We start from the raw sequence: 27,655 nt of genomic DNA on the forward strand, positions 1-27,655 counted from the left end.
CAAAACAATTTTTCCCGTTATCATAGTTGCACAGTCTTGAAATAGCTCCTTCACTGATGCACCCCACAGTCCTGAATATCTTATCAAAAATCACTCCTCCATAGTTAACAGAATCTTGATATGGTCAAGGATAATCTTTTGATAATTCAAATGTAAAATCGTATAAAATGTCTTTTCAGCATTTTGAATTATAAGAGAAATAACTTACTATAATACTTTCTCCTCTGAAACTATACTATTGCATTACCCTGGAACATAGTTTTAATTTTAATACACAACTTTTGCTCTGCTTTTATATGCCAATTTAAATAACCTGAATTTTTTTCTTTCCTATTTTTGTAGCTTATCACTAGCCACTAAAATTTTTCTCAAAATTAGCAAGTTCATATTTTATATCTTATTTCATAAGGATTTCCACTATAGCACACTTCATTTCAATAGCAGAATAGCATGTATCCAGGAATATCTCATTTTTTTGAAATCAGCAGTGCAGAAGTTAATTCATAGATGCACTTATGAGTTTTATTTATATTTGACCTGTGGTAAAAAAAAAAATCTCTTTCAATTACTTATTTTTCTCAAGTGTCAAGAAATCTTATAGTACGAAAATACATTAATGTAGCAAAAAAGTAGTTTTTGTTTAAGTAAAGTTTGGAATTAAAAATAGAGCAGTATGTTAAAAATCAGATTTAATAATTGGAACTACCAGATGGAATAGTAAAAAAAGATGGTTTGGGTGGGTGGGGGGAGGGGGGAAGATATTGAGAGAGAGAGGCCATCACCATTTTTTTTTTTTGCTTGCATTCTGGCACAATAATATTCAAAAGATCTGGACAACCAGTACGTCGATCTGTTTTCCTTTATTTTAAAGACCTAAATTATACTATTCTTTTGAAGTCTTGGGTACACCAGGAAAAGTATTTAAAAGCCAGGGAGTAGGGTGAGAACTAAGAGCAATCTTCAAACAAACACGACCTTTTCAGTTTCTTGTACAGCACTCCTCAACCCAGCCAGAAAACCCAGACAAGTTTATTTACACACACACCCGCACACGCACGCACACACACGCTCCACAGGCGGCGAGAGTGGCGGAAACGCCCTCTTTCCATCCCTTCCAAACAATTATCTCTGACAGCAAAAGAAAATAATCAACAGCCCTGTGTGCTGGCGGCTGAGCCCGGGAGCCGGCGCGAGGAGGGAGGGCGAGCAGCGGGCGAGCCGGGAAACGTGGCTCCGCGGCCGCGGAGAGGATTTGTGAAGGGAGCGCGGGCCGCGTGCGCCTCTTGTTCCCCGTGTAATTTGCAGCCAATCATCAGTAGGTGTCCGCGTCTCTGCGTCCTCCTCACCTCCGCGCCGATCGCCCCCGCCCCTGCCCCCGCCTCCTCCCTCGCGCTCCCCTCCCCCAGCAACCACACGCACACGCACACACATACAAACAGAGAGAGAAGGGGGGGCAGGGTGAGAGAGAGAGGAGAGAGAGAGAGAGAAAGGAGAGACTCCCTGGCTCCCTCCCTCCCTCGCACACAGCGACTGGAGACGGACGGAGAGCAACGCGCTGGGAGAGGAGAGACCACCGAGAACAGCCCCGCGCTCTCACACATACACTCACACTCGGCTCTTTCCTCTCCCCCCACCTCCTCCTCCTTCCACCCCCACCACTAACACCATCTCCTCCTCCTCTCTGCAACAAGAAAAAAAAAGCCATTTACAGGTATTTTTTTTTGATCCGCATATTTATTTATCTCCCCTCCCCAACAGTTTGTTTACAAGTATTAAAGTTGTAATTGGGAGCTGCCAAGACACATCTGGGTTTGTGTTTCTTTGTGTTAGGGGTGATGTGCAACTAATTAAAGGCAGACTGGCAGCGTCTGCAAATTCTAAGGCTCCCCAAATAAAAAGAGACTGGTAAGTGATTGTTCTTTCTCTTTCTCTGGCTTTTTGCTCTTAAATGTTTGCTGTCCGTTGGGATTGTAAAAGTAGATTATTAATGCTGGACTCCAGCAATAAAAGGCGTCGCTGTATTAATTTATTAATTAATCTGCACCCGCCCCTCCTCCTGAATGTTAAATATGACCTTTGATCTCTATGTCTCTGGTAGACCAGACATACAGTATTAGACATGTACAGTCACATTGTTTAAAGGCAAAACAGGATCATGAAGTGTGAATGTCTAATTTCTCTTTGGATATGACTATAGTTATTTGTGTGTTTTATTTTGCTTTTTAAAGAAAATCCAAACAATAGCTGTGGCTTAGGTACCTTTTTCATGCTCCAGAGATGCATTGATTAAACAATAATGACCTGGATCCTGGGCACAGTCATTTTCTACAGTTTCTGGTGGCATTAAACCTTGAGGGAGGAAGGGGGAGGTGATAGCAATTAAAAAAAGAAAGAAAGAAAGAAAAAATAATCAAGGAAAGCTTCTGTTTGGAAACACCATCCTAATACTCTGAAAAAAAAAAAAAGGATATTAAATTATTTCTTTATTTGGAACAAGGTCAAAAGATAAAATGTTGGAATTTTTCCCTCCACTCAATGTGATGATATCTAATGCATGGCTGGCTTAACTAGTTTTTACTAAGTAGCAGTTATTATGGTCTTGCAGTTATAATGTGATTCGCAGAAACTGACGCTGTATGCATATTCTTGCTGTGTCTTCCCCCCACCTCCTTCCAAGCATCAAGAATATTTAGCCAGGAGCATTTTGGGGGCACCCTTTGTATTGCCATCAGAGCTCTGAAGGGAGCAGTTTTTCCTAATGTGAAACCACAGAGGTGGTTCCTGAGTGATTAGGGACTTGCTGTGATTGAAAGACGCCTGCTAGCTTCTAATCCAGCCTGGGGTGAGGTTCCTTATCTTGATTTACTTTGCCTAATAGGGATTTGTTTACATAAACCCCTCTTTTTAGGGCACCTCATCAGCAGGTCTTGAAGTTTTTGCACTTGGAGTTTGAGCATAAATGGTTCATTAATCTAATTATAAGCATAATTACTATAATTGATATCCATTTTGAACTGAATATTTGAGACTGAGACTACTGGGCCCCATTTAGAATTCCCTGAACTCCACATTCTAGACCAATATGTGGGCTCCAGAAGATGTCACAAAAAGATATTCTGGTCTAAAAAAAAATCTGTAAACAAAGAAACTGTGGGGTGTTTTTTTTTTTAGTTTAATATACACTTTATGCCTTTGCTTTTCTTCTTAAAAGGCTGTGGTCTACCTCTCCTTCTGTAATAAACAACTAAAATACCTCTTCCTAAAGCATAATAATGGTCTGTAAGCAAAGAGATGAATGCAAATATCCAGTTAACACTAAACTTTCCTTTTAAAAGGAGCAAAGGAAAATCATTATTTTAATGGTTACTTCTTCAGGTAAACAACACCTTAAGAGATACCCCTTCCCCCATTCCATTTACTTAATGTAAAAACCAGTCACTGTGAGATCCTTAAAAAAAAAAAAAGTCCCATGTTTTCTTCTTGTCTTCAGAAGAGACAGGAATCTCCATTAGGAATTATTGGGAATATTCTTACAGAGGTTGCAGGCACTTGGTTCAAAATCTGTGAAATTATTTGTGTTATTTAATTTTTTCTCTAGTCCATCTTTCTTTTCTCTTTTTTTTTTAATTCTTATTTTAAGCAAGTAGAACACCACCCTCTTACCCCCACCAAGCCCCACCACCAAATGGCTTGTACAATTGAGACCTGTCCTTGGTCCTTTGAATTAAGACCCTAACAGAGCCAGCTGTGCTGGGATTCAAACTAATGACCGCAGACACAGAAGGACACTGTGGCAGCTGGTAGTTCTTTTTTTTTCTCTCTCTCTCTGCCTCTTTAGTTCAGATTGTATGTGGGCAGTCTCTTAGCTCTCAGTTGTATTGTGTTTGCTTACAGTTTATACTCGGCTGTATTGTAGACTTTCTCTGTACTTCATTTGCTAATTTCCTGTTCATTTTCTTCATAGAGCCATTGCTGTTTTCTACTTTACAGCATTTGCATGCCCAGGCAGCACTTGTTCACACATTTCATAATGTTTAAATGCCCTCTGCTTATAGGTAGTATCGCCCTCCCACCCCTGATTTGCATGTCTTTAGCACTCCAATTGCCCTTTTCCCTCGGCATTTGTCACCCCCGTCTTTCCTTGGGTATCCTGGCTATTAATACATTTTCTCAGGAGGGTTATAAGAATAGGGGGGAGGAGCTGTGGTGTGCTGGAGAAGGGAGGGAGCGGGGTTGGGAAGGTGGGAGGGGGGGTCACGTCTTGATTGTTATGCAAACGACCTGACGGAGAATGTGGGAGCTTTCAGTGTCTGGCGTGGTCGTGAGAGAGGCTGTTTATTTATTTTTAATCTTTTCCCTCGTGCAGCTCGTTGGAATGACTTTCTTTATTTTAGTTGTAACAGTTGGAGGATAATGCAAAGGAAGACGCTGCCTGGGAATTCACCGTCTGTGGAAATGCGCCCCAGAGAGGAATAAAGCAGTCCTCCTCACCTTGCTCTCCCCACCCGGACCCACTTTCCCCTCCCGCCTCGGCCCCCACCCCAACACCACCATCACCCCCTTCCCTCCCCCCCATCTTTCCCCCTTTCCCACCCAGGTGTCGGACCAGGCGGTCCCCACTTCCACCCTGCACCCCTTCTTTCCCCCCTGCACCATGAACACCAATGTCTGCGTGGAGCCCGGGCCGAGCCCGGAGGCCCCGGGCTTGCCCAAGGAAAGCCACCTGCCCGAGGGGGCCCTGAACAGCCTTGTGGATTACAACTCGGAGATGGAGCGCTACCGCTCGTTTGCCACCTCCTTCTACAAGACCAACGGGGGCGCCTTCCCGCAGGCAGCCAAGATCGCGCGCATCACCACCCCCATCTTCCCCAGCAGCGCCGCCGCCGCTGCGGCCGCCGCGCGCATCGGCATGTCCCCCTGGAACTGCGACAACGCGGCCACCGCCGCCGCCACCGCCATGCTCTGGGGCAGCGGTGGAGGCGGGGGCGGCGGCGGAGGTGGCGGCGGGGGCGGCGGCGGGGGAGGCGGGGGCAGCAGGAAATCCTCCTCTGCCGCCGCCTCCTCCTCCACCTCCTCCTCGGCTATCCTCCCCGCCGGTGGTGGCGGTGGCGGCGGCGGCGGTGGAGGCGGCGGAGGCGGCGGCGGCGGCGGTGGCGGCGGCGGCGGCGGCAGCAGGACCAGCATGCACCACCGAAACGACTCCCAGAGGCTGGGGAAAGCTGGCTGCCCGCCAGAGCCGTCGTTGCAAATGGCAAATACTAATTTCCTCTCCACCTTATCCCCTGAACACTGCAGACCTTTGGCAGGGGAATGCATGAACAAGCTCAAATGCGGCGCTGCTGAAGCAGAGATAATGAATCTCCCCGAGCGCGTGGGGACTTTTTCCGCTATCCCGGCTTTAGGGGGCATCTCATTACCTCCAGGGGTCATCGTCATGACAGCCCTTCACTCCCCCGCAGCAGCCTCAGCAGCCGTCACAGACAGTGCGTTTCAAATTGCCAATCTGGCAGACTGCCCGCAGAATCATTCCTCCTCCTCCTCGTCCTCCTCAGGGGGAGCTGGCGGAGCCAACCCGGCCAAGAAGAAGAGGAAAAGGTGTGGGGTCTGTGTGCCCTGCAAAAGGCTCATCAACTGTGGCGTCTGCAGCAGTTGCAGGAACCGCAAAACGGGACACCAGATCTGCAAATTTAGAAAATGTGAAGAGCTAAAGAAAAAACCTGGCACTTCGCTAGAGGTCAGAGGAGATGATTTCTTGTTTCCCAGTCTACCCCCCTCCCTCCTTACTCCCCTCCCCTCTCCCCTTCAGGGCTTCTTGTCTGGCTTCAAGATGCAGTACCCCTTTCCTGAAGCTTCATTCAGGTTGTAAGATGCCGTTGTAGGTGGTGTGCGGAGGTCATGGCCTCTCCTCCACCCTCCCCAGCTGCACTTCGTGTGGAACCGCCCTCCAGATGGGGAGGGCGCACCTCCTTTTTATCTGTGGGGGAAAACTAATGTAATTGGTTTGAAAAATCAGAAGTTTCACATTCAATATGGTCAAAAATTTCCCTTGGTGGTTTAAAATGCTCCCTTCCCCTTATGATTTTTAAAAACATCTCTGCCCAAAAGATTGGACACCTCACTTTTTACATACTTTTACTGGCCAAGGGAGGCTTATTAGTGGCCCAGCTGTTACAGTGAGGACACAGTTTGTGGCACACAAGTCTATGTGCCCATTCAAAAACACACACAGACACACAGTAATCACTGAGGCTGAAATGCCTGGATTCTGAAGGGGATTTTCTGTCCTCTTCTAGAATAGTTTTTCTCTTCATCATGACACAGTGTTTCTGTTTCCCATTTTATTTTCTGCATGCCTGGTATTTTTTTTTTTAAGAAAGCAGAAATAGTATAGAAAGCTGAACATTACCTGCAATTTTTAAGGATATGTAGAGTTACAATAAAGGGATGCAGTTAGTTCACGTAATGATGGTGATTTTATTTAAGAATAGTTTTACATAGTTTCAAAAACGAATGACTCCTAAAACTCAGTTACCAAAAAAAAATAGTGCTTTGGGTTCTGCATTGGACAAAGTAACCATTTTGTGGTCACGAATTGTTGTATACACTAAACACAGGTTGGGTTGATACCCTATATGGTCAGTAATAGTTTCCTATGCCTATAAGTCCTTAAAAGAGACAGTGTACCAATTATCACTAAAGTAATTGTTCAATTAGGCTTTTAATTCTGTTAAATACAGTAATGTGTTTGCTGGAAATTTCATATGGTAATCTGATCAAAACAAGGAAGAAAGTGGAAAACTCACAGGTAAATGGTTTGGGTGGTATTTTTAGCAAAGAAATATGGGCAAATCATCATAATTAGCTTCTAGATAAATTTCACAGAGTAGATGGCTAGACAGGCACTCATGTGTACAGGAGAACATAGGTGGTGGCGTTAGCCTGTGGGAGTATTCTTTGGGCTGGACTGTAGGCAGATAGTGGCTCTCATAAATTGTCATTAGAGGGGCATCTGCACATTCTTTTGAAAAATTGTGAGCACCGCTTAAAGTCGTTTTCTCCATGAAGGACTGGCCTTTAAAAGAATAAAAGAGAAGAGTTGGAGATCTTTCTTGCAGGTTTGAAAACAAATAAAATACAGATTTTTCTTTAAAAAGCTTTATTAATATAAATTAAAGCAAAAAGCACTTTGAGATTCCAAAAAACAAAATCAGTGTATATTGGTAACATTATTGTTTGTGTTTTCATCAAAATGTTGCATTTATTCCTCTTTATAAGAAAACTCATCTCTTTGTTGAAAATTTGAGTTTAGAGTGGTTTATTACATTTCCTTTGGCAATTCTGCTTAAGCAGAGATAATAGCAATTATGAAAATGTAGGTCCATGTATTTTCTGAGGTGGCAAAAATTAGTATTTATGTTTTGAATACTGTCTTTCTGGATTAATTTATTGTAACTTCTCTGGGTCTCTAAGGCCCATGGGAAATGAAAATTCAGTTCATCCTGAAATTTTCTATCAATACCCAGTTGATAAGTATTGCATGGCTTTTATTTTTTCCTCTTGAACTACATATAGTTGTTGCTAGTAATCCTCACCTTTAGTTAGACCCATGGCACTGGACCCAATTTAGGGTATGTAGTCAATAGGGCCACTCAGTAATTCTGATTTACTTAGTAAATTACCACTGGAGGAACTTACTGTGAGTGGCAATAAACTTTTTAGTACAGGTTTCTATGCTGATTTATTAGTCTAAACAAATTTAATAAATTTCCTTTTTCTTCCTTTTGATAGCTTTCCCACAAACTTGTGATGTTTGTATTCCTTAGGCATTTTAATCACATATGATTACATAGTACTGCTTTTTCATATTTTTAAAAATCCATTTGCTCAAAAGTTATGTTGCTCTTCAAAAGGTGGGGTGTAAATGAGAGGGCAAACAAACTTCCCTCTTTGTAGAACTCTCTGAAGATGGTTTCCTAAGTACATACTCTTCCCACCAGATCTTGGGCCACAGTTCAAGGCTAAGATTATGAGTGGATTGCTCTTTGCCAGAAAGAAAGCAAAAGGAGTTGTGAGGTTTTGGTTTGCTTGTTTAATTGATGAAGATTCTGTCTAGATCATTCATAAAAGGCAGTGGTGGCATGATTGCCCTAAGTACATGTATAACCACACAGTTAGAGTTGCAAGAAACCAGGTGGCCACGTGTCAGAGTGACAAGGTTGACCTGACTGGGCCAAAGCTGGAACAGTGGCTGTGGGTTGGTGGAAAGTCCTCCTGCTGACCTGCTTCCATCTCTAATTTGGTTCCTGCAATTTCTCGTCATCTGTGGAGATGTTTTAGAGACTGGCTAGAGGCCCAGGCTGAGGATAGTGATTTGGGAATGTACCATGGCTATTACCTGTGGATTTCAGGCAGTAGCTAGTATTTGTTGGCTTTGAATTATAGATACCAATTAATATCTGGATTATAATCATTACATATATTCTTATTTATCACTTCAAACCTCCTGTGTACTTCTTGTATTGGACTTATTCTCATTCCAAAGATTGCAGGTAGAATCAGATTTTCAGGGTGAGAAAATGAAATTAAGATACAGTCATGTGGTTGTGTTGGGATTCTTGCTCAGGTCTTTTAAAGCCTACCATCCAGCATTCCTTTTAAAACTGCTGGACTTATTTACACATTTTCTACTTAGTCTCCTGTTAAGAGCATCTTAATGCCTCAGAAATATGTCTATAAAATCACCTCTTAATACATTCCATATGATAACAATGCACATAAAACTAATTTGGTTTTTGTATGATATTGTGCACTGTATGTTTGCATATAACACTGTTCATTTTGTTACCATATTTAAAAATCACCCATTATTAATTATTCAAAGCAGTTATTACAAATGCTGTATGCCACTAATGTGACAAAACTTACTTTGAAAACTTGTATCCTAACTGATCCATATTCCCAGAGAGCTTAAGAAACATGGGATTGTATATTATGATAAGTTATATAATAGCAGTTTGTCTCATACAAAGGTAGTCTTCACTTTTCATATTCACAGCAGTTGTATTTCTGATAAGATCTAACTTTTTAAAATATCCCAACCTGCTATGTATGGCTCAAGGGATAAAACTGTCCCATGGGCAACCCCAGCCTCTTAGGTCTTGAACATTGTTCAGGTGACATGATTGATCTCTGTGGGACAGCATTAGAGACCACACAGATCTGGTTTCTCTCCCATTAGCTGATTTATGGAATTACATTAGTAAGCAGAGCCTCAGGAGATTTCCCTGCCCCCACTGTTGGCTCTCTGCTGTGAGTTACACGCTGCCTGTATGCAGGCCTTCCATGTGCTGGTGCAGGGACTTGAAAGGGCCATGTTATAATGAACAAACTGAGAAACTGTAAGGTCAGGGAAAAGGACAATTCCATTCTCTTTATTTTCTCTCTTTAAAATTTATATGCTGAATGTACAGGCCAACAGTAAATTTTCACAAGTTGGGTTGAACTTCTAGGGGGTTTGGTGGAAAACATCTAGATATTGACCCAAACTTGATAACTAAGAGTGTTTTAGGGGAAGAGAGACACATTTGATATAGATGCTGCTAAGTTCTAAGAGCTCCAAACACGTAAATGGCAGTCAAAAAATTCTGAGCAAAGTATTCTGTGCAGTCGTGTGGGAAGATGGCACCTGCTTCCTGAAGACATTTATTTGTAGATAATAGTAAAATAGGTGTGTCACTCGGAATCTGTGTGGTTAAATAATAAAACCAGTCAATAATTGAACATGTCATAAGTTTTTGAAGTTTGGTGACTTACAAAATTTTATAGATAAAATACTAATGTCTTATATTATAAATTGAAACACCTACTAATTTATCCTTTTACATCATAATTTTAAAAATAAGTATTCAGTTTTCAGTTTCAAGAATCAAAAACATGCCAGTATACAAATTAAAATGTGTGCTTTAATCTAAAAACACAAATGTATAACAAAGGGAAAGCGGAAAGCTTTAAATATATTCAAACAATAGTATATTAACATGAGAATGTAATAAAGAAATGATGTAGGAAAAAGATACTGAATTTCATAAATAAGAAAAAAGCACAGAAAATTTCATTTTCAACTAAAGTCACAAAATAGATTTATTTGTAGCCAAGATATCAGGCTATAATACAAGTTCAATAAAATTCTCTTCCCATTACCAGATTTAATATAACATTGTTGTTTTTAAAAGAATACATTTTTTATAATTCTTTTTTTAAGATTTTATTTATTTATTTTTAGAGAGGGAAGGGAGGGAGATAGAGAGAGAGAGAGAGAGAGAGAAACATCAATATGCGGTTGCTGGGGGTCATGGTCTGCAACCCAGGCATGTACCCTGACTGGGAATCAAACCTGCGACACTTTGGTTGGGAGCCTGCACTCAATCCACTGAGCTACAGTGGATTGTAGCCCCAGCCAGGGCTCACATTTTTTTATAATTCTTATTTGAAAATAATACCTTATGCTGTCCAAATGTCATGTCAATTATCAACAGTCTTTTGACTGGTAGTTAGGAATAGTAAAATAAATTATCCTATATGATTGGTGGTTTGACATTCAGCCATGATCAAACAAAATACAATCAGAAAGTCAATCAGAATAAATAACACTAACAAACTGTAGACTTTAAAAATATTTGGATATTTTAAATAAAAATGGTATCTCATGATGAGGGAAATAAAAGTTACTTGATTTTTAAACTGTGTAATGAATTGATTACTGTATTGCTCCATATTTTGCTTAATCTTAGCCAACTCTTCACCTGGGTATTCTAGGTAAGGGTTTTGTACAGTCAGACTTACAGACTGATAAATACAGGACAATTTTAAAAAGTCTATAAGACTAAAAATGGAAATGTATGCAAAAAATAGGCATTTCATCCACATTCCCCCTGCTTGACCAGCGTGGAGACCAAACCTCTATGTTGGGGTGCCCCTGGACTCACTGCTAGACTGTCCTTCATGGATACAAGAATAAAACATGAAACTATTTGAGTATTCCCCAGAAATCAGTCACAGGTTTCATAAACTGTTCTGAAGTACTAGTTGGTGCTCTTAGAACTTACAGGTCAACTCAATAGGTCAAATTGTCTGAATATGTAGTTTACTTTTACCAGCAAACAATCCACTTTTTAAGCATAATAAAATGTCCTACTCACCAATAAATTTCACAAGAGCAGATCTACTTCCATTTCTGACATTTATTTTTACTCACATGATACAAAATATTAAAAACTCATGTATTTATCATAAAATATCTAATTATAGATTAAATTCATGATTTATTGAAAGTCTCATGTAAATGTACAAGTTAGAGAAATAATGACTTCTCTTTTAGCTTTCCTCTTACTTTTAGATTGGTTTCAAAAGGCAAAATGAACCCAAAGTAATGGCAAAATCTTTCATTTTTATAAGTGTGACTTTCAGTCACTCGTTAGGAAGGGAGATGACCTGGCTGGGGAAGCTGAGCACTCCAGAAAATAGCATTTTTTTCCCAAAAACTTGTTTTCAGAAGTTTTTTTTTTAATAAGTGGGAATTTTGAAGATGTTGTGCATGTGCAGTTTTGTTCTTTCACTTGTGCAGCGGTGGTTCTGCCCATTCCTGATGTGCTTTTTCATCCAGCATTGCGCTCTGATCTTTAGACAGTTCAGAGTCTCAGGGGAGGGGCACATGGGTGGTTCTGTCCTTCAGTCATGTCTTGTTCCATCACGTGCAAACACCTGTGCTGAAATGGAATTATTCTGCAGGGTAATTGAAAAGCCTCCCTGCGTTCAGCATCATGTGTTTTCCATTGTTTATTGAGTTATGTTGCACCATACTTCAGATGCGACAGCCATTTAATAATGTTGAAGACTCAGCTCTGCAGGGGCTAAAAGGATCCCAACAGGCTTGTTAACTTCTACTCTAAAACATTACGAGGAATATTTTTTCCTCTGTGAAGCTTTGGGGCTTTCTCTTAATTTATTTTAAGATCATAAGATCCATAGTCAGGTATAAGAGGGAACCTGTTAAGTTTTTTTGGTTTTTCTATGTTTTAATATTTAACCCTCCTATTTCACATTACATGTTCATTTAAAAAATGGCAAAGCAAAAAAATCAGTTTTCCAAAAACTAATACTGAAGATACATTCCTTTGACTAACATATACCAAATATAAATTATAATGAGAAAATATACCACTAGTTTCTTGGATCTTTATCTATAATTAAAAATTATATTTGGGCCATGTGGCCACATTTAGATGATAGGTTGTGGGAAGAGCCACCAATATCAAGTAACTTACCACTTGATCAATATTATATATATCAGTGTAACTTCTCTGACTTTACTTACTCATCTAAAATGGGGATACTAATATCAACCTGCCCTGCAGAATTTTAATATTTTGTGTAGGTGATGTTCTTTCCATACTCAAAAAAGCTATGAAGCTTCCTGTTTCTATTTTAGTCATCAATAACAAGCGGAGTGGAAAATAATTACAATTCAGTGCAACAACATGTTACTTAGAGTAGTTAGAAATTAAAGCCCAGGTAGGCTATTTTGACTTGCATTTTCTGAACATTTATTTTAATCATCCAGTTCACCAAAGATCTGGCTTGATTTCACTTGGAAAGAGATAAACTCGATAAACAAGTTTTTCTGCATTTATAGCTCTCAAATGCCCAGGGAAACTGTACAAATTACCTAGGGTAGTCAGTCAGTGTGGTGAGCCAACGGAGACGAAGTAGAGCTCTTCATCTTTCCCACCAGTGGACACCACTGCCATGAATTTACCTTTTAACAGGTTGTGTGAGTGTGTGTGTGTGTGTGTGTATGTGTGTGTGTTTCACTTTACTAACTGGATGCCTTCATTTTGCAACTATTTTCTTTATTTGCACACATCCAGGGAATTATTCTGCATGTGAATCAGTGGGTTTAAAAAATCATTGTAAGGAATAAATGATTAAATGCTCATCGTGAATTCTAGTTGGAGAACACATTCAACAAATACTGGAATAGTATAGAGCTACTTTTGTTTTGGAAGATAGGTGTGTGTGTGTGTGTTGAGGGGGAGTAAAACAGACATACATATTGAGATAAAAAGTGAATGAAGCCACTATGAAGAGCTTTCTTTTTTCCTTTCAATAAGAAAATATTTGTGAAATGAAGAAAGTTAATGAGCAATAATAGAAAAGGCTGGTGGGTTTTTTTGGAGAAAATTATGATAAATAAGCCCTAAAAGATTTGGAATGCTGACCAAGACAGCATTAAAAAGGAAAAAGGAATATTCAAACCAGGAAGCAATGTAATACATACTGTGTTTAGAAGGAATATTGTAAACATAAGATACAGAAGTTTTGCAGAGAATGCAAACTATAAAAAGAATGGAGATTTTAGTGACTTGACTGAGTACATTTGATTTGGGAATCAGAGCGAAGACTCGAGTTCAGTGGCGTGGCAGCCGAATTAGAGACAAGGCAACACAGACTGTGTTATAGTGGATATTATTTTTACCTGTGCATTTGGAACATCTAGTAGAATGATTCCAAAGTGTAACCATACATCCAATATGGGTGTGAAGTGGGGTCCAGTTTGAATCTCATCTTCATCTTAATAACTAAATTCACATTTCCAAAGTGAAGAAAGTATTGGAATATGGGGGAAACTGTGCTGAAAATGCTGTTTCTTGCTCCAGGACTTTAAAAATAATACCTGGATGACTGATAAATCAAAGCAACAAAATCAAGTAGGATGAGAAGAGCAAGGGATATATATTTCCTTCAAGAAGAGCCATGAGCACTTCTGTGTATTTCAGCAAATCTGGCAAATTCTGGAGAAGATATATTTTTCTCCAAAACTTTACATAGTGAAAAGAGATGAAAATTTTAAAAAAATAATGGATTACATAAATTTAATTGTGTGGATATGATGATTCTGAGTGAGGGTGAATTAGTGGCAGAAAGATAACTTTTGTGGAAAAACTTATCTATGGAAAATGTTCCTGTTTATAGGTTGAATGAGGTCAGTGGATGTTTTAATGGACTCAAGAATAAGGAAAATAGATAAAATTCTCAGTTGTGTGTAGATGGATGAGAAGTGAGAAGATGTGGAATCTTCCAATAAACCTTGAATACTTTGTATGCTCTAATTTTTCATTCATGAAAAACACAATAGAGACCACTGGCTTTTTCTGCCCCAAAGGAAATATACAGTATATTGGATACCCTATGTAAGGCTGCTATACAGAGAGTTAAACTCATTCTGAAGTGCAGTGGTTTTGGACCTTCCTCCTGTTATTCACATGGCATTGAGCTGTGTTTTCCAGACTTCAAGAGACAGCACATCAGGGGTCCATGAAACCAGTGTGTTGGCTTACCACCAGAATTTTTACAGAGTAGCCTAGAATAGAGCGGAACAGAAAATATGAGTGTATCACATATAGTACATACGTGAGTACATATTGTTAAACTCCTTTTTCAGTTACATATGTACCCATAAATGTATGTGTATGCATGTACTAGGCTGCTGTGTCAAATGTGTTCCTAACTGTTGATTGCAATAAAAAACATTTGAAAAATACAAGTTTGATAGCAACAACACTATCAAACATACCTGTAGTGAGGAAAGAATTTATATATGTAAACAGAAAATATTAACAAGATAAAGAGTAAAATTTAAGGGTGTTTCTATAAATAGTTTCTTTACTGTTCTAGGCAGATCTGTACCTTTTCTGTATACTCATGAATACATGGTATATTACTAAGCATGTGGCAAATCATTGGTCAGTTGAATTTAACAAATCTTTAGGGAGGGACTGTTAATCTCTAAGACATTCAGTGAGTGTTGTGGATACTAACACACACAGACATGTGCACACAAGTGCGCACATGCATCCTATTTTAAGGAATTCCATTTTTTTCTTTATTCCTAACTGGTTCTTTTCAATATCCATGTAATTTCCTAACTATATATTTTATTGCATCCAAGATACTTGTTTCCAATTTATTTCTCAGTCCAAGAAATGTACACACTTAAAATGATATAATTGAAATTTTAGAAATCTTCGGAGCATCTCACACCTATTCAGAAATCTTAGGATTCCTTGATTCATCCCTGGCTTAGTTCTTCCCCAGATCTAGATAAGAAATACAAACTGCTACCTGTGATCTCTACTTGGGTACATCATGTACTTACACAGTGTAGTATGAAGTTTTCTCTTAGCATTCCAAAATTTTTTAAGGAATAAGAAAAATAGAGCACTTGACTTGAACGTTTGAACATACTGAGAATCTACAGTATGACTTATTATTTCAAACATATTTTACAAAGTACTGGAAACCCTTGTATGACCTGAATAGGAGAAAGAGCCATACAGAAAGAAAGAAGTAAAGAAAAGAATAAAAAGAGGAAGGGAGGGACAGAGGGAGGAAGGGAGGGAAGAAGGGTGGGCAGGCAGACCGTAGAGTTAATAGATTAAAGGGAAATCATAAAGGAGACTCTTGGCAGAAAGGATTATTAGTTTCAAGGTTATGTTCTTGAGTCTTGTTTAAATAAGAAATTACTGGAAAAGGTTAATGTCTCAAAATTTTGGGGAAGATGCCATGAGTCTGGGTGAAGCTTCACTAGACTGTTCCTCTCATTGTTTCTTTTTATTTACCATAGTGAAAAAACAATTTTCAGGGGAACCAGGTTTTTTTCCTTCTTCTAATTTCTTTTTAATAGTAATTCTTTTAGGTCTGCAATTAGAAACGTAGAAAGGCCAAAGAGGGGAAAATTAGTGCTCAAAATTAACGATGGCTCTTAGAAAGACATAGGCTATGCAATGTCCATAAGCAACTAATTGTTCAAAAGTAATGTAATTTTTATTTTTTTATATTTTTGTTAGTAACTTTGATTTTTATTTATTTTTGTGTGTTTACTTAACCATTTCCCTTTTTTCCTTTATTTATTTATTCGTATTGTTGTTCAAGTGCAGTTGTCTCCATTTTCCCTCCACCACACTCTCCCCCGCCCCACCCATCCCTGCCTCCTAGCCTCGATCCTACCCCCTTTGTCTTTGTCCATGTGTCCTTTATAAATATTCCTTCACAAACCTTCCCCTTCTTTCCCCCATTATCCCTTTCCCCACTCCCCTCTGGTGACTGTCATTTTGTTCTTTATTTCAAAGTCTCTGGCTATATTTTGCTTGCTTCTTTGTTTTGTTGATTAGTTTCCACAAAGTAGTGTAATTTTTAAATGATTGTAAGGAGAACTTCCTGGAAAATACAGAAAAGACTCCAGAAAAAAATGACAAAGAATATTAATCATTGTATCTTATAAATCCTATGCCTGAAAAAAATTAGGCTTATTAATTTACTTTGCTGGTCAAATCTGTGAAAGTTCCTGTGCACAAGATGGAGGACATGATATTTACAGAAGAAGAAGCAGTTCATGCATCCTCTGAGACGAAACTTGAATGTAAATACTTGAGGTCTTGCTGATGTCAGGGTAGCAGAGAATGCTTAAGAGTTCACATCCTCCTAATGAGACAGATTAATGAAAAAATATTTTTAAAGAGCTAAGTAATCTATAACAACTTGATAAAATTAAATTCTAATAATTGTTGATTTTGTACTTTTTACTTTTATTATCTCAAAGGAGCATTAAGAGAGAGACTAAAAAGTCAGAATGATTATGAATCTGAACATTCATCTAGATGATGATTGCATTTATTTTAAAAAATTAAAGGAAATACTCCAAAAGTTACATATTATTTTCAGAAGTATGGTTGTAACCATGTACATTACCTTGATGATAACATCTCATTGATTCAAATGATTGAAATTTTCTCTAAATGAGACATAAAACATGCTTTGGTTTCCAGGTTGGGACTATCTCAGTGGTTGGCTTTTTGTCATAGGAGATTCTGAACCAAGTGAAGTTCAATAGCTACATCCAAATGTTATGGAACTTAGCTTAAGAAAACATTTCTATTAAACTTTTGTTCACTTGTTATATAATATAGAAAAAGTGAATATTCAAAAAATTCATATATCTATAGTAATAAAAGGGAAGCACTGTAATTTGAATTGCTTTTATAAAGCCGAGGTGTCTAACTATTGTATTTTACTTGAATGTAAGTTAGAGGCTGTTCAAATCATAGCTTTCATAGCTTAAAAAAGTCACCTCTTAAAATACTTTTCAGTCCCCTCCCATTTCCTCACAACTTTTACATTAATGTTTTTTCTTCTCTTAAGTGAAGAACAAGACAGTTTACTGTCTTGTCAAAATTAGTCTGCTAATTTTGAAAATTAACCAAAATTTTCAAAATTGTCCAACCATGTGCTCAGGAAAAGAATGCTTTTGTTTTTTAATACCTGATTAGCAATGATCTCACCTAAAGGTATTGTTGGATTCAACAGAAATTGATAGAACCACTCGAAGGATAGGTAAAATTACTTAATTTTTATCTCTACTGTGTGTGTGTTTAGATTTATTTATAATATAGCCATCTATATTTGTGTAAATATCCATAAGTGACATATAGACAAATATAAATAAAATGAACTTTAGGTATTTCTGTCATTCTTGACAATGGATTATTAACCTAAATTTTGCTCTTTGAATCTTAGTTTTACTTTTAATTTCGTTTCTCACTCAAAAGGTTAAAAATAGTTTATAAAGTAATTTTTTAAAAATACCTTTTTAATTTGTGGATCACTGAAAAATTTTCCTCTTTTTGCTGGTACCATACTATTAGAATTTATTTTTATGTTTCTAAGTCCACAAACATTTTAATCACTAAACTACCTATTTATAATACAGTAAATTTACTTATTCATCGGAATGATGCGGTTTGAAGTGCTTTTACCAAAATTAATTGAAATATAATGCTATATTGCATTAATCAAGGGACTTGCCTAAATGAAGTGGTTACATTTGATGCTAGCACCAAAAGTGGCTGCCTTTTCTGCTCCCTTCTTAACCAGTGTGAAGCATGATTTTTAAGCTCTTACTTTCCCTCCCGCCACATCACTCCCACCCCACACACAATTCCCATTTTGACTATTTTCCTAAGGACCTCTGCCATCATGTTGTCTTGAGTTAGTACCATTAAAACATAATGCATAAACTCATCTTTCCATTTACCAGAGTTAACCGGGCTTACCTTCTAAAGTCATGCCATCACTGTGGTGGAGGTGGTAGTGTTCGTGTAGGAGGGGTGGAAAGAGGAAGAGTCCTTCTGTCCCCAAGGCAGAAGGAGTCTCAAGAGCAACAGGCCACGGAGAATCGATACTAATGAAAAGGCCATCTCTAGTTTTCACCATTAATCAGAGAAATCCTGGCCACAAATGTCAATTTGGAAAACAAAAAAGTAAAGTGCTCCTTATAATCATATTTGAGGCCTCCCAAAATTGGGTCATAAAATTATTCAATTACTTATTTGGTGCCTTCCCCCTTCTAAAGAATGATGTAACATTCCAATTAGTGATAATTTTGCCAGATGTTTTTTAGTTTACATCTGGACAATGGGCAAAATAAGATGTGAATATACCAAAGTCTTATATAGTTTATATGATAAGTGAATCTGAATTATGAGAAAACTTAAACTGATATATAATATATATTATCTGATACATATATATTGCAGCAGAAAAGAAGAGAAAGTAAGTTAGGTATAATTTAAAAAGAGGAAACTGTATACATATATCAATCTACATATTTTTAAATTAAGGTATCACTAAAATATAAACTAGTTTATAATAGTAAATTACTGGAGTATGAGATTATCATCTATAGTAGATTAATTATCTCTTAAATTTACCAGCTGATGCTATACCTATGCTAGCTGATAATTCTATTATAGTTGTTGGACTATGATTTTTTAAAATATGCTATTTATAAAGAGGATATGGAAAATATTTCTGCTAAAACCATTTTGGAGAGTCTCTAACATTGGCTAGGTATCATTTTAAACCAATTAATTATTCAATAATTTGTGTTAATGTGCACATGTGTGTGTACTGACATTCATAACATTATATATAACACAGTTTCTATTTCCAAGTAGGTTTTTCAATTTTTTCAGTAAAATAGTTAACCTATATAACTTCATATTTTAGCATTCTTTGTGAATTAAATAATAAAAAAGTAGTTTATTCCACTCTCAGGGGTTCTCTTCCTTTTGTTCATCTAAAGCACCCCCAAGATTGAAACATATAATCAAATATATATAAGCAAACAATGGTATTTACTATTATCTTTTATCATTTTCAGTTACTTTTTATTGCAAAATTCAGTGGTTCATTAAGGTTTCCAAGTTTTAGTGTGAGGAGGCAAATCAAATACAATGGGTGTTGCCAATGTCAAGGCCTTGGACAACCAGGAGTTTAAAAACTTAACCGTGGGCTCCTCACAGAGAGAGCAATATTCAGAATAGTTTACAAGAGGGTGTGTTGGCTAACTAATTTCAAATTGCTTTGCTTTTGGGTAGAAAAATTATCATTATATGTGGGAATCAGAAAATGATTAGATGACTTAGGTTTCTTTAGTAATAAATGGTATTGGAGGAAATTAGTTTTTGCTTAGTATAAGAATAACGGCACCCCAAAATAATTATTTCAGTTTGAAAATCACTGCATTGGATCCATCTTGTTTCACAGTGGAATTCTGAAGCCTAGACAAATCACTGAGATTTTTTATTAGAAAGTATATGAGTAAATATTGGAAAGATATATTTAAGATACAGAATGTGGTAATATCATCATTATCTCGATTTATAACTTATGTACTCTGAAATATATTTTAGTGTTGAGTCACTCTTTGAAAACTCATGTCTAACTCTGTTAAAAATGATTCATTTTATTGTGTCTTGAATATGCCACATTTTACATGTTGTTTGTAGATACGAATAGCCAGTCCCACATATCTCCATGTGTACAGTTATAGATACACCAAATTCACTTTTTAGACGGTGAGTTTTTATTAGATGGTTTATTTTTAATGAGATGTAGAGACCTGAGCAGCCTGAAGATACCATAGTCCCCGTGACTGCTTAGCAGACACCAAAAAAGAGAAACCTAGGCTTAATCCTTAAAGTGTCGGCTTTTGGGAATCTTATTTATTTTGTTGTTTAATTATATTTCGTTGCAGATTTGATGAAAATCACACTGAAATACATTTCTTCCAGAGACATGGATATGTATTCGTATTTTTAAAATGTAAATGTACAGTGTACTTGGGCGTGGATCATACCATTCTTCTAGTCAAAGAAATGCGCTGGCTTTTTAAAGTTATTTAGGAGGGAAACAGAAGGCATTCCTTTAAGCTTGAAGGTCGTTTCATATCTGGCTCATATAGGGATGAATTCTCTGGAACACCATGCTTTTCAGCAGAGCAGGAAGGAGAAACGGGGGCTGCAGGTTTCTTCCCAGGCCTCCTGGGAGCAAGACTGCTGTTCCTCAGTGTTCGCACCTGCGTGAGCAGTGAAGGCTGCCTTAAACAATGCCGATCAACTCAATTCTATTCTTTACCTCCCAGACTCCTTCGTCTCCTTCTCTTCCTGGGGAATCTGGCTTTCCTGTCACTCAGGATAACGATTTCCTGCAAGCATCACTGAAATCCAGAAAGTCACTGTAATCTCATCAAGAGTGTGATTCCCCAGCCAGGACTCTTGAATTTATATAACCTAAAGGTAGCTGGTCAGGGTGCATAATCCCCTAAGTTGGTCTGGGAGCTCCCGCACCATTTGAAATGGATGTCCTCTGACAAAGATGGCCTCATTAACTGACAAAATTAGAGAAGATATATCCCCAAATTAATACAAGCAGAAACCTGTAATTTAACCCAATATGTTGCCTGTGAATTTAACCAAATATGTTTCAATGTTGCTTCACTCATCTTGAAAAGAACTTAGCCCAGGCCTAACGTAAATTTCCAGTGAGCCCAGTGGAATGTGGGCGCGAGATTGGATATGCATCCTGCATTTTGTGTGGCATATGGGACACCAAGGAGCTCTGTTACTTTTTAACCCTGAAATAAAACTGTTAGAGAACTCTCACTTCCACTTTCTGGTTGAATGCCTTGAAAATTTGTTCTAATCGATGTGCCAGTGTTTTTTGTTTGTTTGTCTTCTCATATTTTAGGTGATTACTCAATTAGTCATTTTTATGCTTTATGACCTCAAAAATACTACTTTAAGAGAGAAATCATTTTTAAGAGATGCTTCCCTACTTCTCCCTTCCCCTGGAGCAGTAGATTGTCCATATACTTGTATGTGGAGATACATACAGGTCTCAACGTATGCACAATAATATGTACACATCACAGAGCTATTTTGTGACAGCTCATGTTTGTACAGAAAACCAGCTCTCTGTTTTTCTCATTGCATTATCTAGTTTTTGTGCTAACAAGCATTGAGAAGTGCTTATCTTTTTTTCTACCTTTGATCTCAGGGTCATTTTATAAAGCTTGTTTTTTCCTAAATATTACAAATAACATTGAGAATTGGAAAGGGTCACATGCAGAGCAAAGAGCTGGTAAAGAAATCTAAAAATGTATCTAAGACATGAGTTCATCTAATTTTTAAAAAATGTACTCCATGTATTTTTGTTTATCTTCATAAACATATATGTTTATCAATATACAAAATTATGTAAATACATACTTACATTCTTGTTTCCAGTTGGCATCTGAGAGTAAGCTGGCATCTCTGTGTCACCTACTGTACATGTAAATGTGAATCTGTATGAATATATATGAACATGTTTATTTTTCATATGTGAATCTTTAATTGCATGGATATGCTTGGATCTAACTGATCTTGTTAAAAATGACTACATTTATGTAAGTATGCATACTCAAATAAAATACATTCTTAGCTGGCATCAGGCAGGAAGTTAGCATCTGCTGTAAACTTCTAAGTTTTCAGTTACTACTTGTGTGTGTGTGTAAAGCATGGATATTAGAATGACTATACTGTGTTTCTTATTACTTCATATTTTTCCTTTAATAATGATTAAATAAATGTAAGAGCATATATAATTATTACAGTTATCACTAAACGTTAATTTGAGAAAGAAGTAAAGGGTTTTTTCTCAATAGTCAAGCAAACAATGGAGATCCAGGTATGCATAGTGAGCTGGAGAAAATAAAACAGATGAAACCATGCAGAGTGAAGAATAAAATATTAGTAAGATGTGTACCATTTTTATAGGAGCAAAGGACGTTTTTGTTTATACATTTAGAAAATACTTCACAAGTTGAATATTTTTAGAAAATATATACCTACATGCAAATTTGGATTAGATACTATTAGTTTGTTCTTAACACATTCGTTTTGAAATTTATTGTGTTGACTATGTTTTAAGTACCGATAGTGAACACATTTTTACTGTCCAAAATGGTTATTTTATATATTTAAATTTCTATTTACCTCACTTAATACACTTTTGTTTTTAGATGATATTGCTACAATAGGACTATATCAATAAAATAAGTCATGTGTGAGGAATAAATAAAAGCTAACCCCAATTATCAAAAAGTATTTGTAGTAGAATTTTTAATATATTTTCTGAAATAGGAAATTTGAGTGCTGTTAACACTCCACAAGGGGCGTGTGTGCACATATTCTTCTCTACCTACTCAATGTTTTGGTAACAGTCAACATTCTTATTAATATACTTGTTTATCCTCAGCAGCCATCTTACAGTCTGCACAGGCTTGTTGGACTAGTCTGACAAGGAATGGATTTAGCTCCCTTTCATTTACCCGTATAATAAAATTTACTCTTAGCTTGTTTCTTATGTACCTTCAATATGTACTCATGTGATTGTTTTATAAAAGAGAGTTTGGCATGATGAATTGATGTAATGTTAATATATAGGGGAAAATTCAATAGCTTATCTACTATGGAACCAGAAAAAAACCCATAGTAACTATAAGCTTTTTATTTAAAGAATTGCTCAAACTTTTAGTGCTAGCTTATTATTTCTTTGGAATATAATAGTATTTTTATGATATAAGAGGATAGTTATGCTTCATTGAGTGTCATTGGTTAGATAAGTTTGTTTTATATATGACTTTAATTTATTAAAAATGCAGACATACTTTAAAAGAGTGATGTGTTTTGTCGGTATTGTTCTGATTAGATTATATGTAAGAATGTTTAGCATTAGTAGTTAAGTAATAGAAGTAATATTTATATAATATTTATTGTAGTCCTGTCATAAAAGAAATTCTCCAGAATGAAAAAAATCACTTCACTGAATTCTAAACATCAGCCTTACAGAGGATGCCTGTGTATGTAGCAGACACAGATTTTAAGCACCACTCACTGGCTGGGCGTCCTGCTGTGGATTAACAGCATGAACCATGCCATTTATTCTGGTTGCTATCCATGTTCAGACTGTTTCCTCTTTCTTAGACCAATGTGTTTTAATTATATTTAGTAAATTAGCATTAAAGTCAATATTCTGATTTTTGTAATGTGCTAAGTTTGAACATTTGTTTTGTATTAAATGTTGAAATATATAAGTCATTATGTTGAATCTTGCTGACTAAAAATATTGCTGAAGTATAAAGGAGGAAATTCTAATTTTATATTGGCATAGAAAGAAAGCTTAACTTGTTTTCTTGCTCTTTTTTTATAGAGAACACCTGTTCCCAGCGCTGAAGCATTCCGATGGTTCTTTTAAAGCAGTAGTATATCTTATTTTCAAGGCATTTGGAAGTGAAGGGCAAACTAATGTCTTGTTTTAAGAAACTGCTTAGTCCACCACTGAAGAAAATATCCAGATACTATTTTCATTTTATGTATAGGGGTTTCTTCACAAAAAAAAAAAAAGGAAAAGAAAAGAAAAAAGACATATAAAAGTAATCTGGGAGCTTGGGGAATTGGCCAGTCTATTTACTTTCAATACACTGATTCTTTGATGTAATTTAGCTATACTAGTGAAGTTGTTGTCTATTTTGAAAGTGGCTGTAAAAAATAAGTTTGGGTAAACCCCTGCTGTAAAATCCTGTATCTTTGCAAAGTACATATCTATACTTCATTTTCAAATATATGTGTTTCAGTACTGTAAACTGTACAGATAGCAGCTTGTATTTTGTGTGTTTAGACACAAGGAGACAATCACGTCTGAGCATCTATGGAGATTAACAGTTTGTACACAACAGTATGGTTCTGCGAGTTAAATCTGGAGCAATAAATTTTAGCTTTAAATATTTTTTGCCAGTTGTTTCTAGAAGCAGCAACAGCAGTGGCACGTTTTGCCACGCATCTTTCCGTAGAGACTTGACACCAAGTTTTACAAAAAGAAAAGATTATGATGCATCCAGCAATTACCTACAGTTGTATTGTTATAGGAGGGGAAGATGTGATGAGAGTTTCAATTAATCTTTTGAGCACTATATTAGAGTAGTGGTTATGCACTTGCATTGCTTACAAACGAGTTGTACAGAAGGGTATACCTCCCAAATACTTAGTGTAGTTGACTTGTCTTGGGTTGCACTGTAAGGCGGAGTACTCTGAGTAGGTGGAACATGCAGAATCAGTTGTATAATTTTTTAAACTGTTTTCTAGGATACAGAATAAAAAATATTTCTTAGGGGCAGAAATCCATGACTGAGTTTTTTTTTAACCAGCCTAGCAAGGGCCGTATGTATTTTTTGTTTGTTTATTTTTGCCTCTTTTTTTTGTAGGAAAAGAAAACAATAAAATGTATCCAAATGTTTTAATTCCATGTATGATATTAAATGGGTAGTTTTGTTTTAAAATTTGAACACAGCAAGGCTTCTGCATTGAGGCATGGCTAGGTATATTTTTAAGTAAAAAAAATTACATACATTCTGAAAAGTGAGGCTTTTCAAGTCTTTCGTTATTTCCTTTTCTCATAGCCTCCCACTTGGACTAGTGGCCTTCCCCTAGGCTTTCGGGGGAATGTTCCTGTTGCTCCCTTTCCCATTCTTGTCACTGAGTGATGCTGGCATGTCTGAGAAGTCTGGACCCTAGTCTGTGGAATTCCGTAAATGCAAACAGCATCCAAACACAAACGGGTAATGCTTTGTAGAGCCTGGGCTACCTTTTCATGTAGGATTGGGTTTTTTTATGGGAGTCTGGGCTCCTATGGCTGTCCCAGTAGGACAAATAGTATTTGTGATGGCATGATGCCTCAGAAGTTTATTTCTTTTCATTTGGTCAAATGATAGAGACGTTTCAGCCTTAGCAATGAAACAGAGTTTAGCAAAAACACATAGAGTATCAAAGTTGCCATGTTAACTGCCAGTTTTTTTGTTCTTCATCCACTAGCCAGTTATTTTAGCCTATGGCATCCATTAGCCTTTTAAAAAATTTTAGCAAAATGGATCATACGAAGGAAAAGAACTTGAGAAGAGAAAGGGTGATGGGAAGGACTGCAAAACTTTAGAAAGACTAGCAGATAAGTAACTTGAAAAGGCTAGTTGTAGTTTTGAATGGGTAGTAATATGACAGATTTTTTAACATGTGGAAGGAGCCTTCTTCATAAGGATTCCGGGGGAGGTGTGGATAAGGTGCTAACAAGTGCCAATGTGGAAAACAAGTGCACTTTGACTTGCCTAGAACATGAGTGCAAGGTCTACAGTTACGGTCCAGTCACCTTTTTAGGACAATTCCTAAACACCTGTCTGTTACACCTATCCATGTTTAGAGAAGAGAACTAAATAACCGCAAACTAAGACATGCTGTGTATTGGTTTTGAGATAGCTTTCTACTTGCTGTATATTCGTTTGAGGGTTTCTAGTTAGAATTTCCATTTCAGCTGTGGGAACGTGAGCTATGTGAATTCTTTCTAGTTTCCTTTTTTATTTTACCTATTTTTAACTGATTTCCTAATTAATTACAAGAAAATGAAAACTTACTTTCACATTTGAATGGTCATCTTGCCTTGCTCTTTGGAAAACGATGATCATTGTCCCGGAAGTGAAACGGCCTCCGTTCTCTGCGGCTGCGGTAGGCGCACGGTGACGAGTAAAGATCTCATCGCAGTGTACGAGAGCTCTAAAACACATGCTAGTGTTGCATGTCTGGATGTGTTTTTGTTTGTTGGTTTACTTAAAGAACTAATGAATCTGTATATTGTAAAATGTGGTGTTTTACATGTCAATTCAATTTTTAATGAAAGAAAATCTGTTGATTATTAAAATGGAAACGTGTAGCTTTTCTTTAGTTTTCATATATGTTCTTCTTGACTTTTTTTTACACCACCCATTTTTTATGTTTTTGCTAAAACTCTATTTATATAATATAGGGTGCATATAAAAGTTCTCATTGATGATGTCACTCTTCTAGTCTCACTCCCCTTCCCTTTTTTCTGAGTCTATGTACTGAGAACTTGTAAAGCATATCATTATAACCCTAAGGAAGTGATTTAAAGGTTTACATTTTCATGATTTTAAAATACCAATGAAGTGTAACTTTTAAAATTTCTCACTGCATGTTTTTTTAGTCAGAACCAAGAAATTCAGATTATACAATTATAGATCTGGTGGACTATCGATACAACTTAAAAATGACTTATCAAATAAGCCAAATAAAAAGCTTTGTGAGAGAGGTCTACATACACAGGAGTCCTGATTTGCCTGAGTGTAGACCAGGAGATGCTGTATCCTGTCGGCATTTGGGGAGGGCATGGAAAGACCCTGGGGCGTTGGTGTACTGTGCACCAATTTCCTTGTCAGCTGTCACTCAGCACCCTCACATCACGAGAACAGCATAATGTAAGTCTCTTTTCAGGCCTTTAGACTAAACTGGCTTTCTGATAGATGCTACCTTGTCTGCATGCAAGTGGAGGCCTATTTACCAGGTAGACACGTATCTATGCTTGGGAGAAAAAAACAGTGAGTCTTCCTCCACTGGAAGAGTATATAAAAACGTCCCCTGGCTGCTTAATTCCAAATACCCAACTTTCTTCTTCTAAACACATTGATAGGGAGCAAGAGATGGTGGGTTTCCTGTGAATTAATATTAAGCACTCACTAAAAGAAAGTAATATTCCCATTCTTTATTCAGAACCCCTGGCATGTAAATTGTACAATTAATCCTAATGCATATAAAGTCTTTAAGCTGATAGTATCTGTAATCAAATAATGAAAAAAGGAAAGTGGTTAAATGAACACACCATTCAGGGTCAGATATGTTCAGCACAAAGCTGTAGTGGGTCTTTGATCATGGTGATATCAAACAGTTGGTTCTCATGTAACAGCTAAATGTTTCCGATTTTGTTTTTATTACATTTGGCAGTTTCACACTGAGATCTGTATTCCTAGTGAATAGAAGACAGCTACTATGTTATGAGGGATTCCATTTTCACAACTGCAAGGAAGTCAGAGATGTTTCAGGAACATGGGCCACAAAATGTACTCCTTTCACAGTGTTCTCCTATTCTGAACTGTGCAGTTATCTATTAAATTTTCTAATAGATATTTGTGTAAGGTGTATGTATGCTTGTGCAATTATAAAAAAGCAGTTTTGGAAAACAGTGTATTTATTAAAGAAAATTACTTATGGGGCATGTACAAAACTGTAAAAAAAACTTTAAAAAACACATTTGATTTGCCCAGTAAAGTTGTTTTTGTGAAATTTATGTGTTGTTGAATAAAGGACTTTAGTACTCAAAA

General features: G+C 37.0%; 1 protein-coding gene across 4 annotated transcripts; it reads left to right on the forward strand.

Moving 5' to 3' along the window:
• The first annotated feature begins 1,453 nt into the window (after window positions 1-1,453).
• CXXC4 (CXXC finger protein 4) lies at window positions 1,454-27,655 on the forward strand. 4 transcript variants are annotated; one of them, XM_036025792.1, is made up of 4 exons: window positions 1,454-1,711; window positions 1,831-1,905; window positions 4,395-5,734; window positions 20,153-21,033. In XM_036025792.1, exons 3-4 carry the CDS (start codon window positions 4,655-4,657, stop codon window positions 20,156-20,158), a joined length of 1,086 nt encoding a protein of 361 aa, XP_035881685.1. In that variant the 5' UTR covers window positions 1,454-1,711; window positions 1,831-1,905; window positions 4,395-4,654; the 3' UTR covers window positions 20,159-21,033. The 4 variants fall into 4 exon arrangements, with proteins under 4 accessions (XP_035881685.1, XP_035881675.1, XP_035881683.1 ...); XM_036025782.1 differs by lacking the exon at window positions 20,153-21,033 and adding an exon at window positions 23,650-27,655 and having other exon boundaries at window positions 1,456-1,711; XM_036025790.1 differs by lacking the exons at window positions 1,831-1,905; window positions 20,153-21,033 and adding an exon at window positions 23,650-27,655 and having other exon boundaries at window positions 1,456-1,711.

The sequence above is a fragment of the Phyllostomus discolor genome, chromosome 1 (genome assembly GCF_004126475.2).
Source record: "Phyllostomus discolor isolate MPI-MPIP mPhyDis1 chromosome 1, mPhyDis1.pri.v3, whole genome shotgun sequence".
NCBI lineage: Eukaryota > Metazoa > Chordata > Mammalia > Chiroptera > Phyllostomidae > Phyllostomus > Phyllostomus discolor.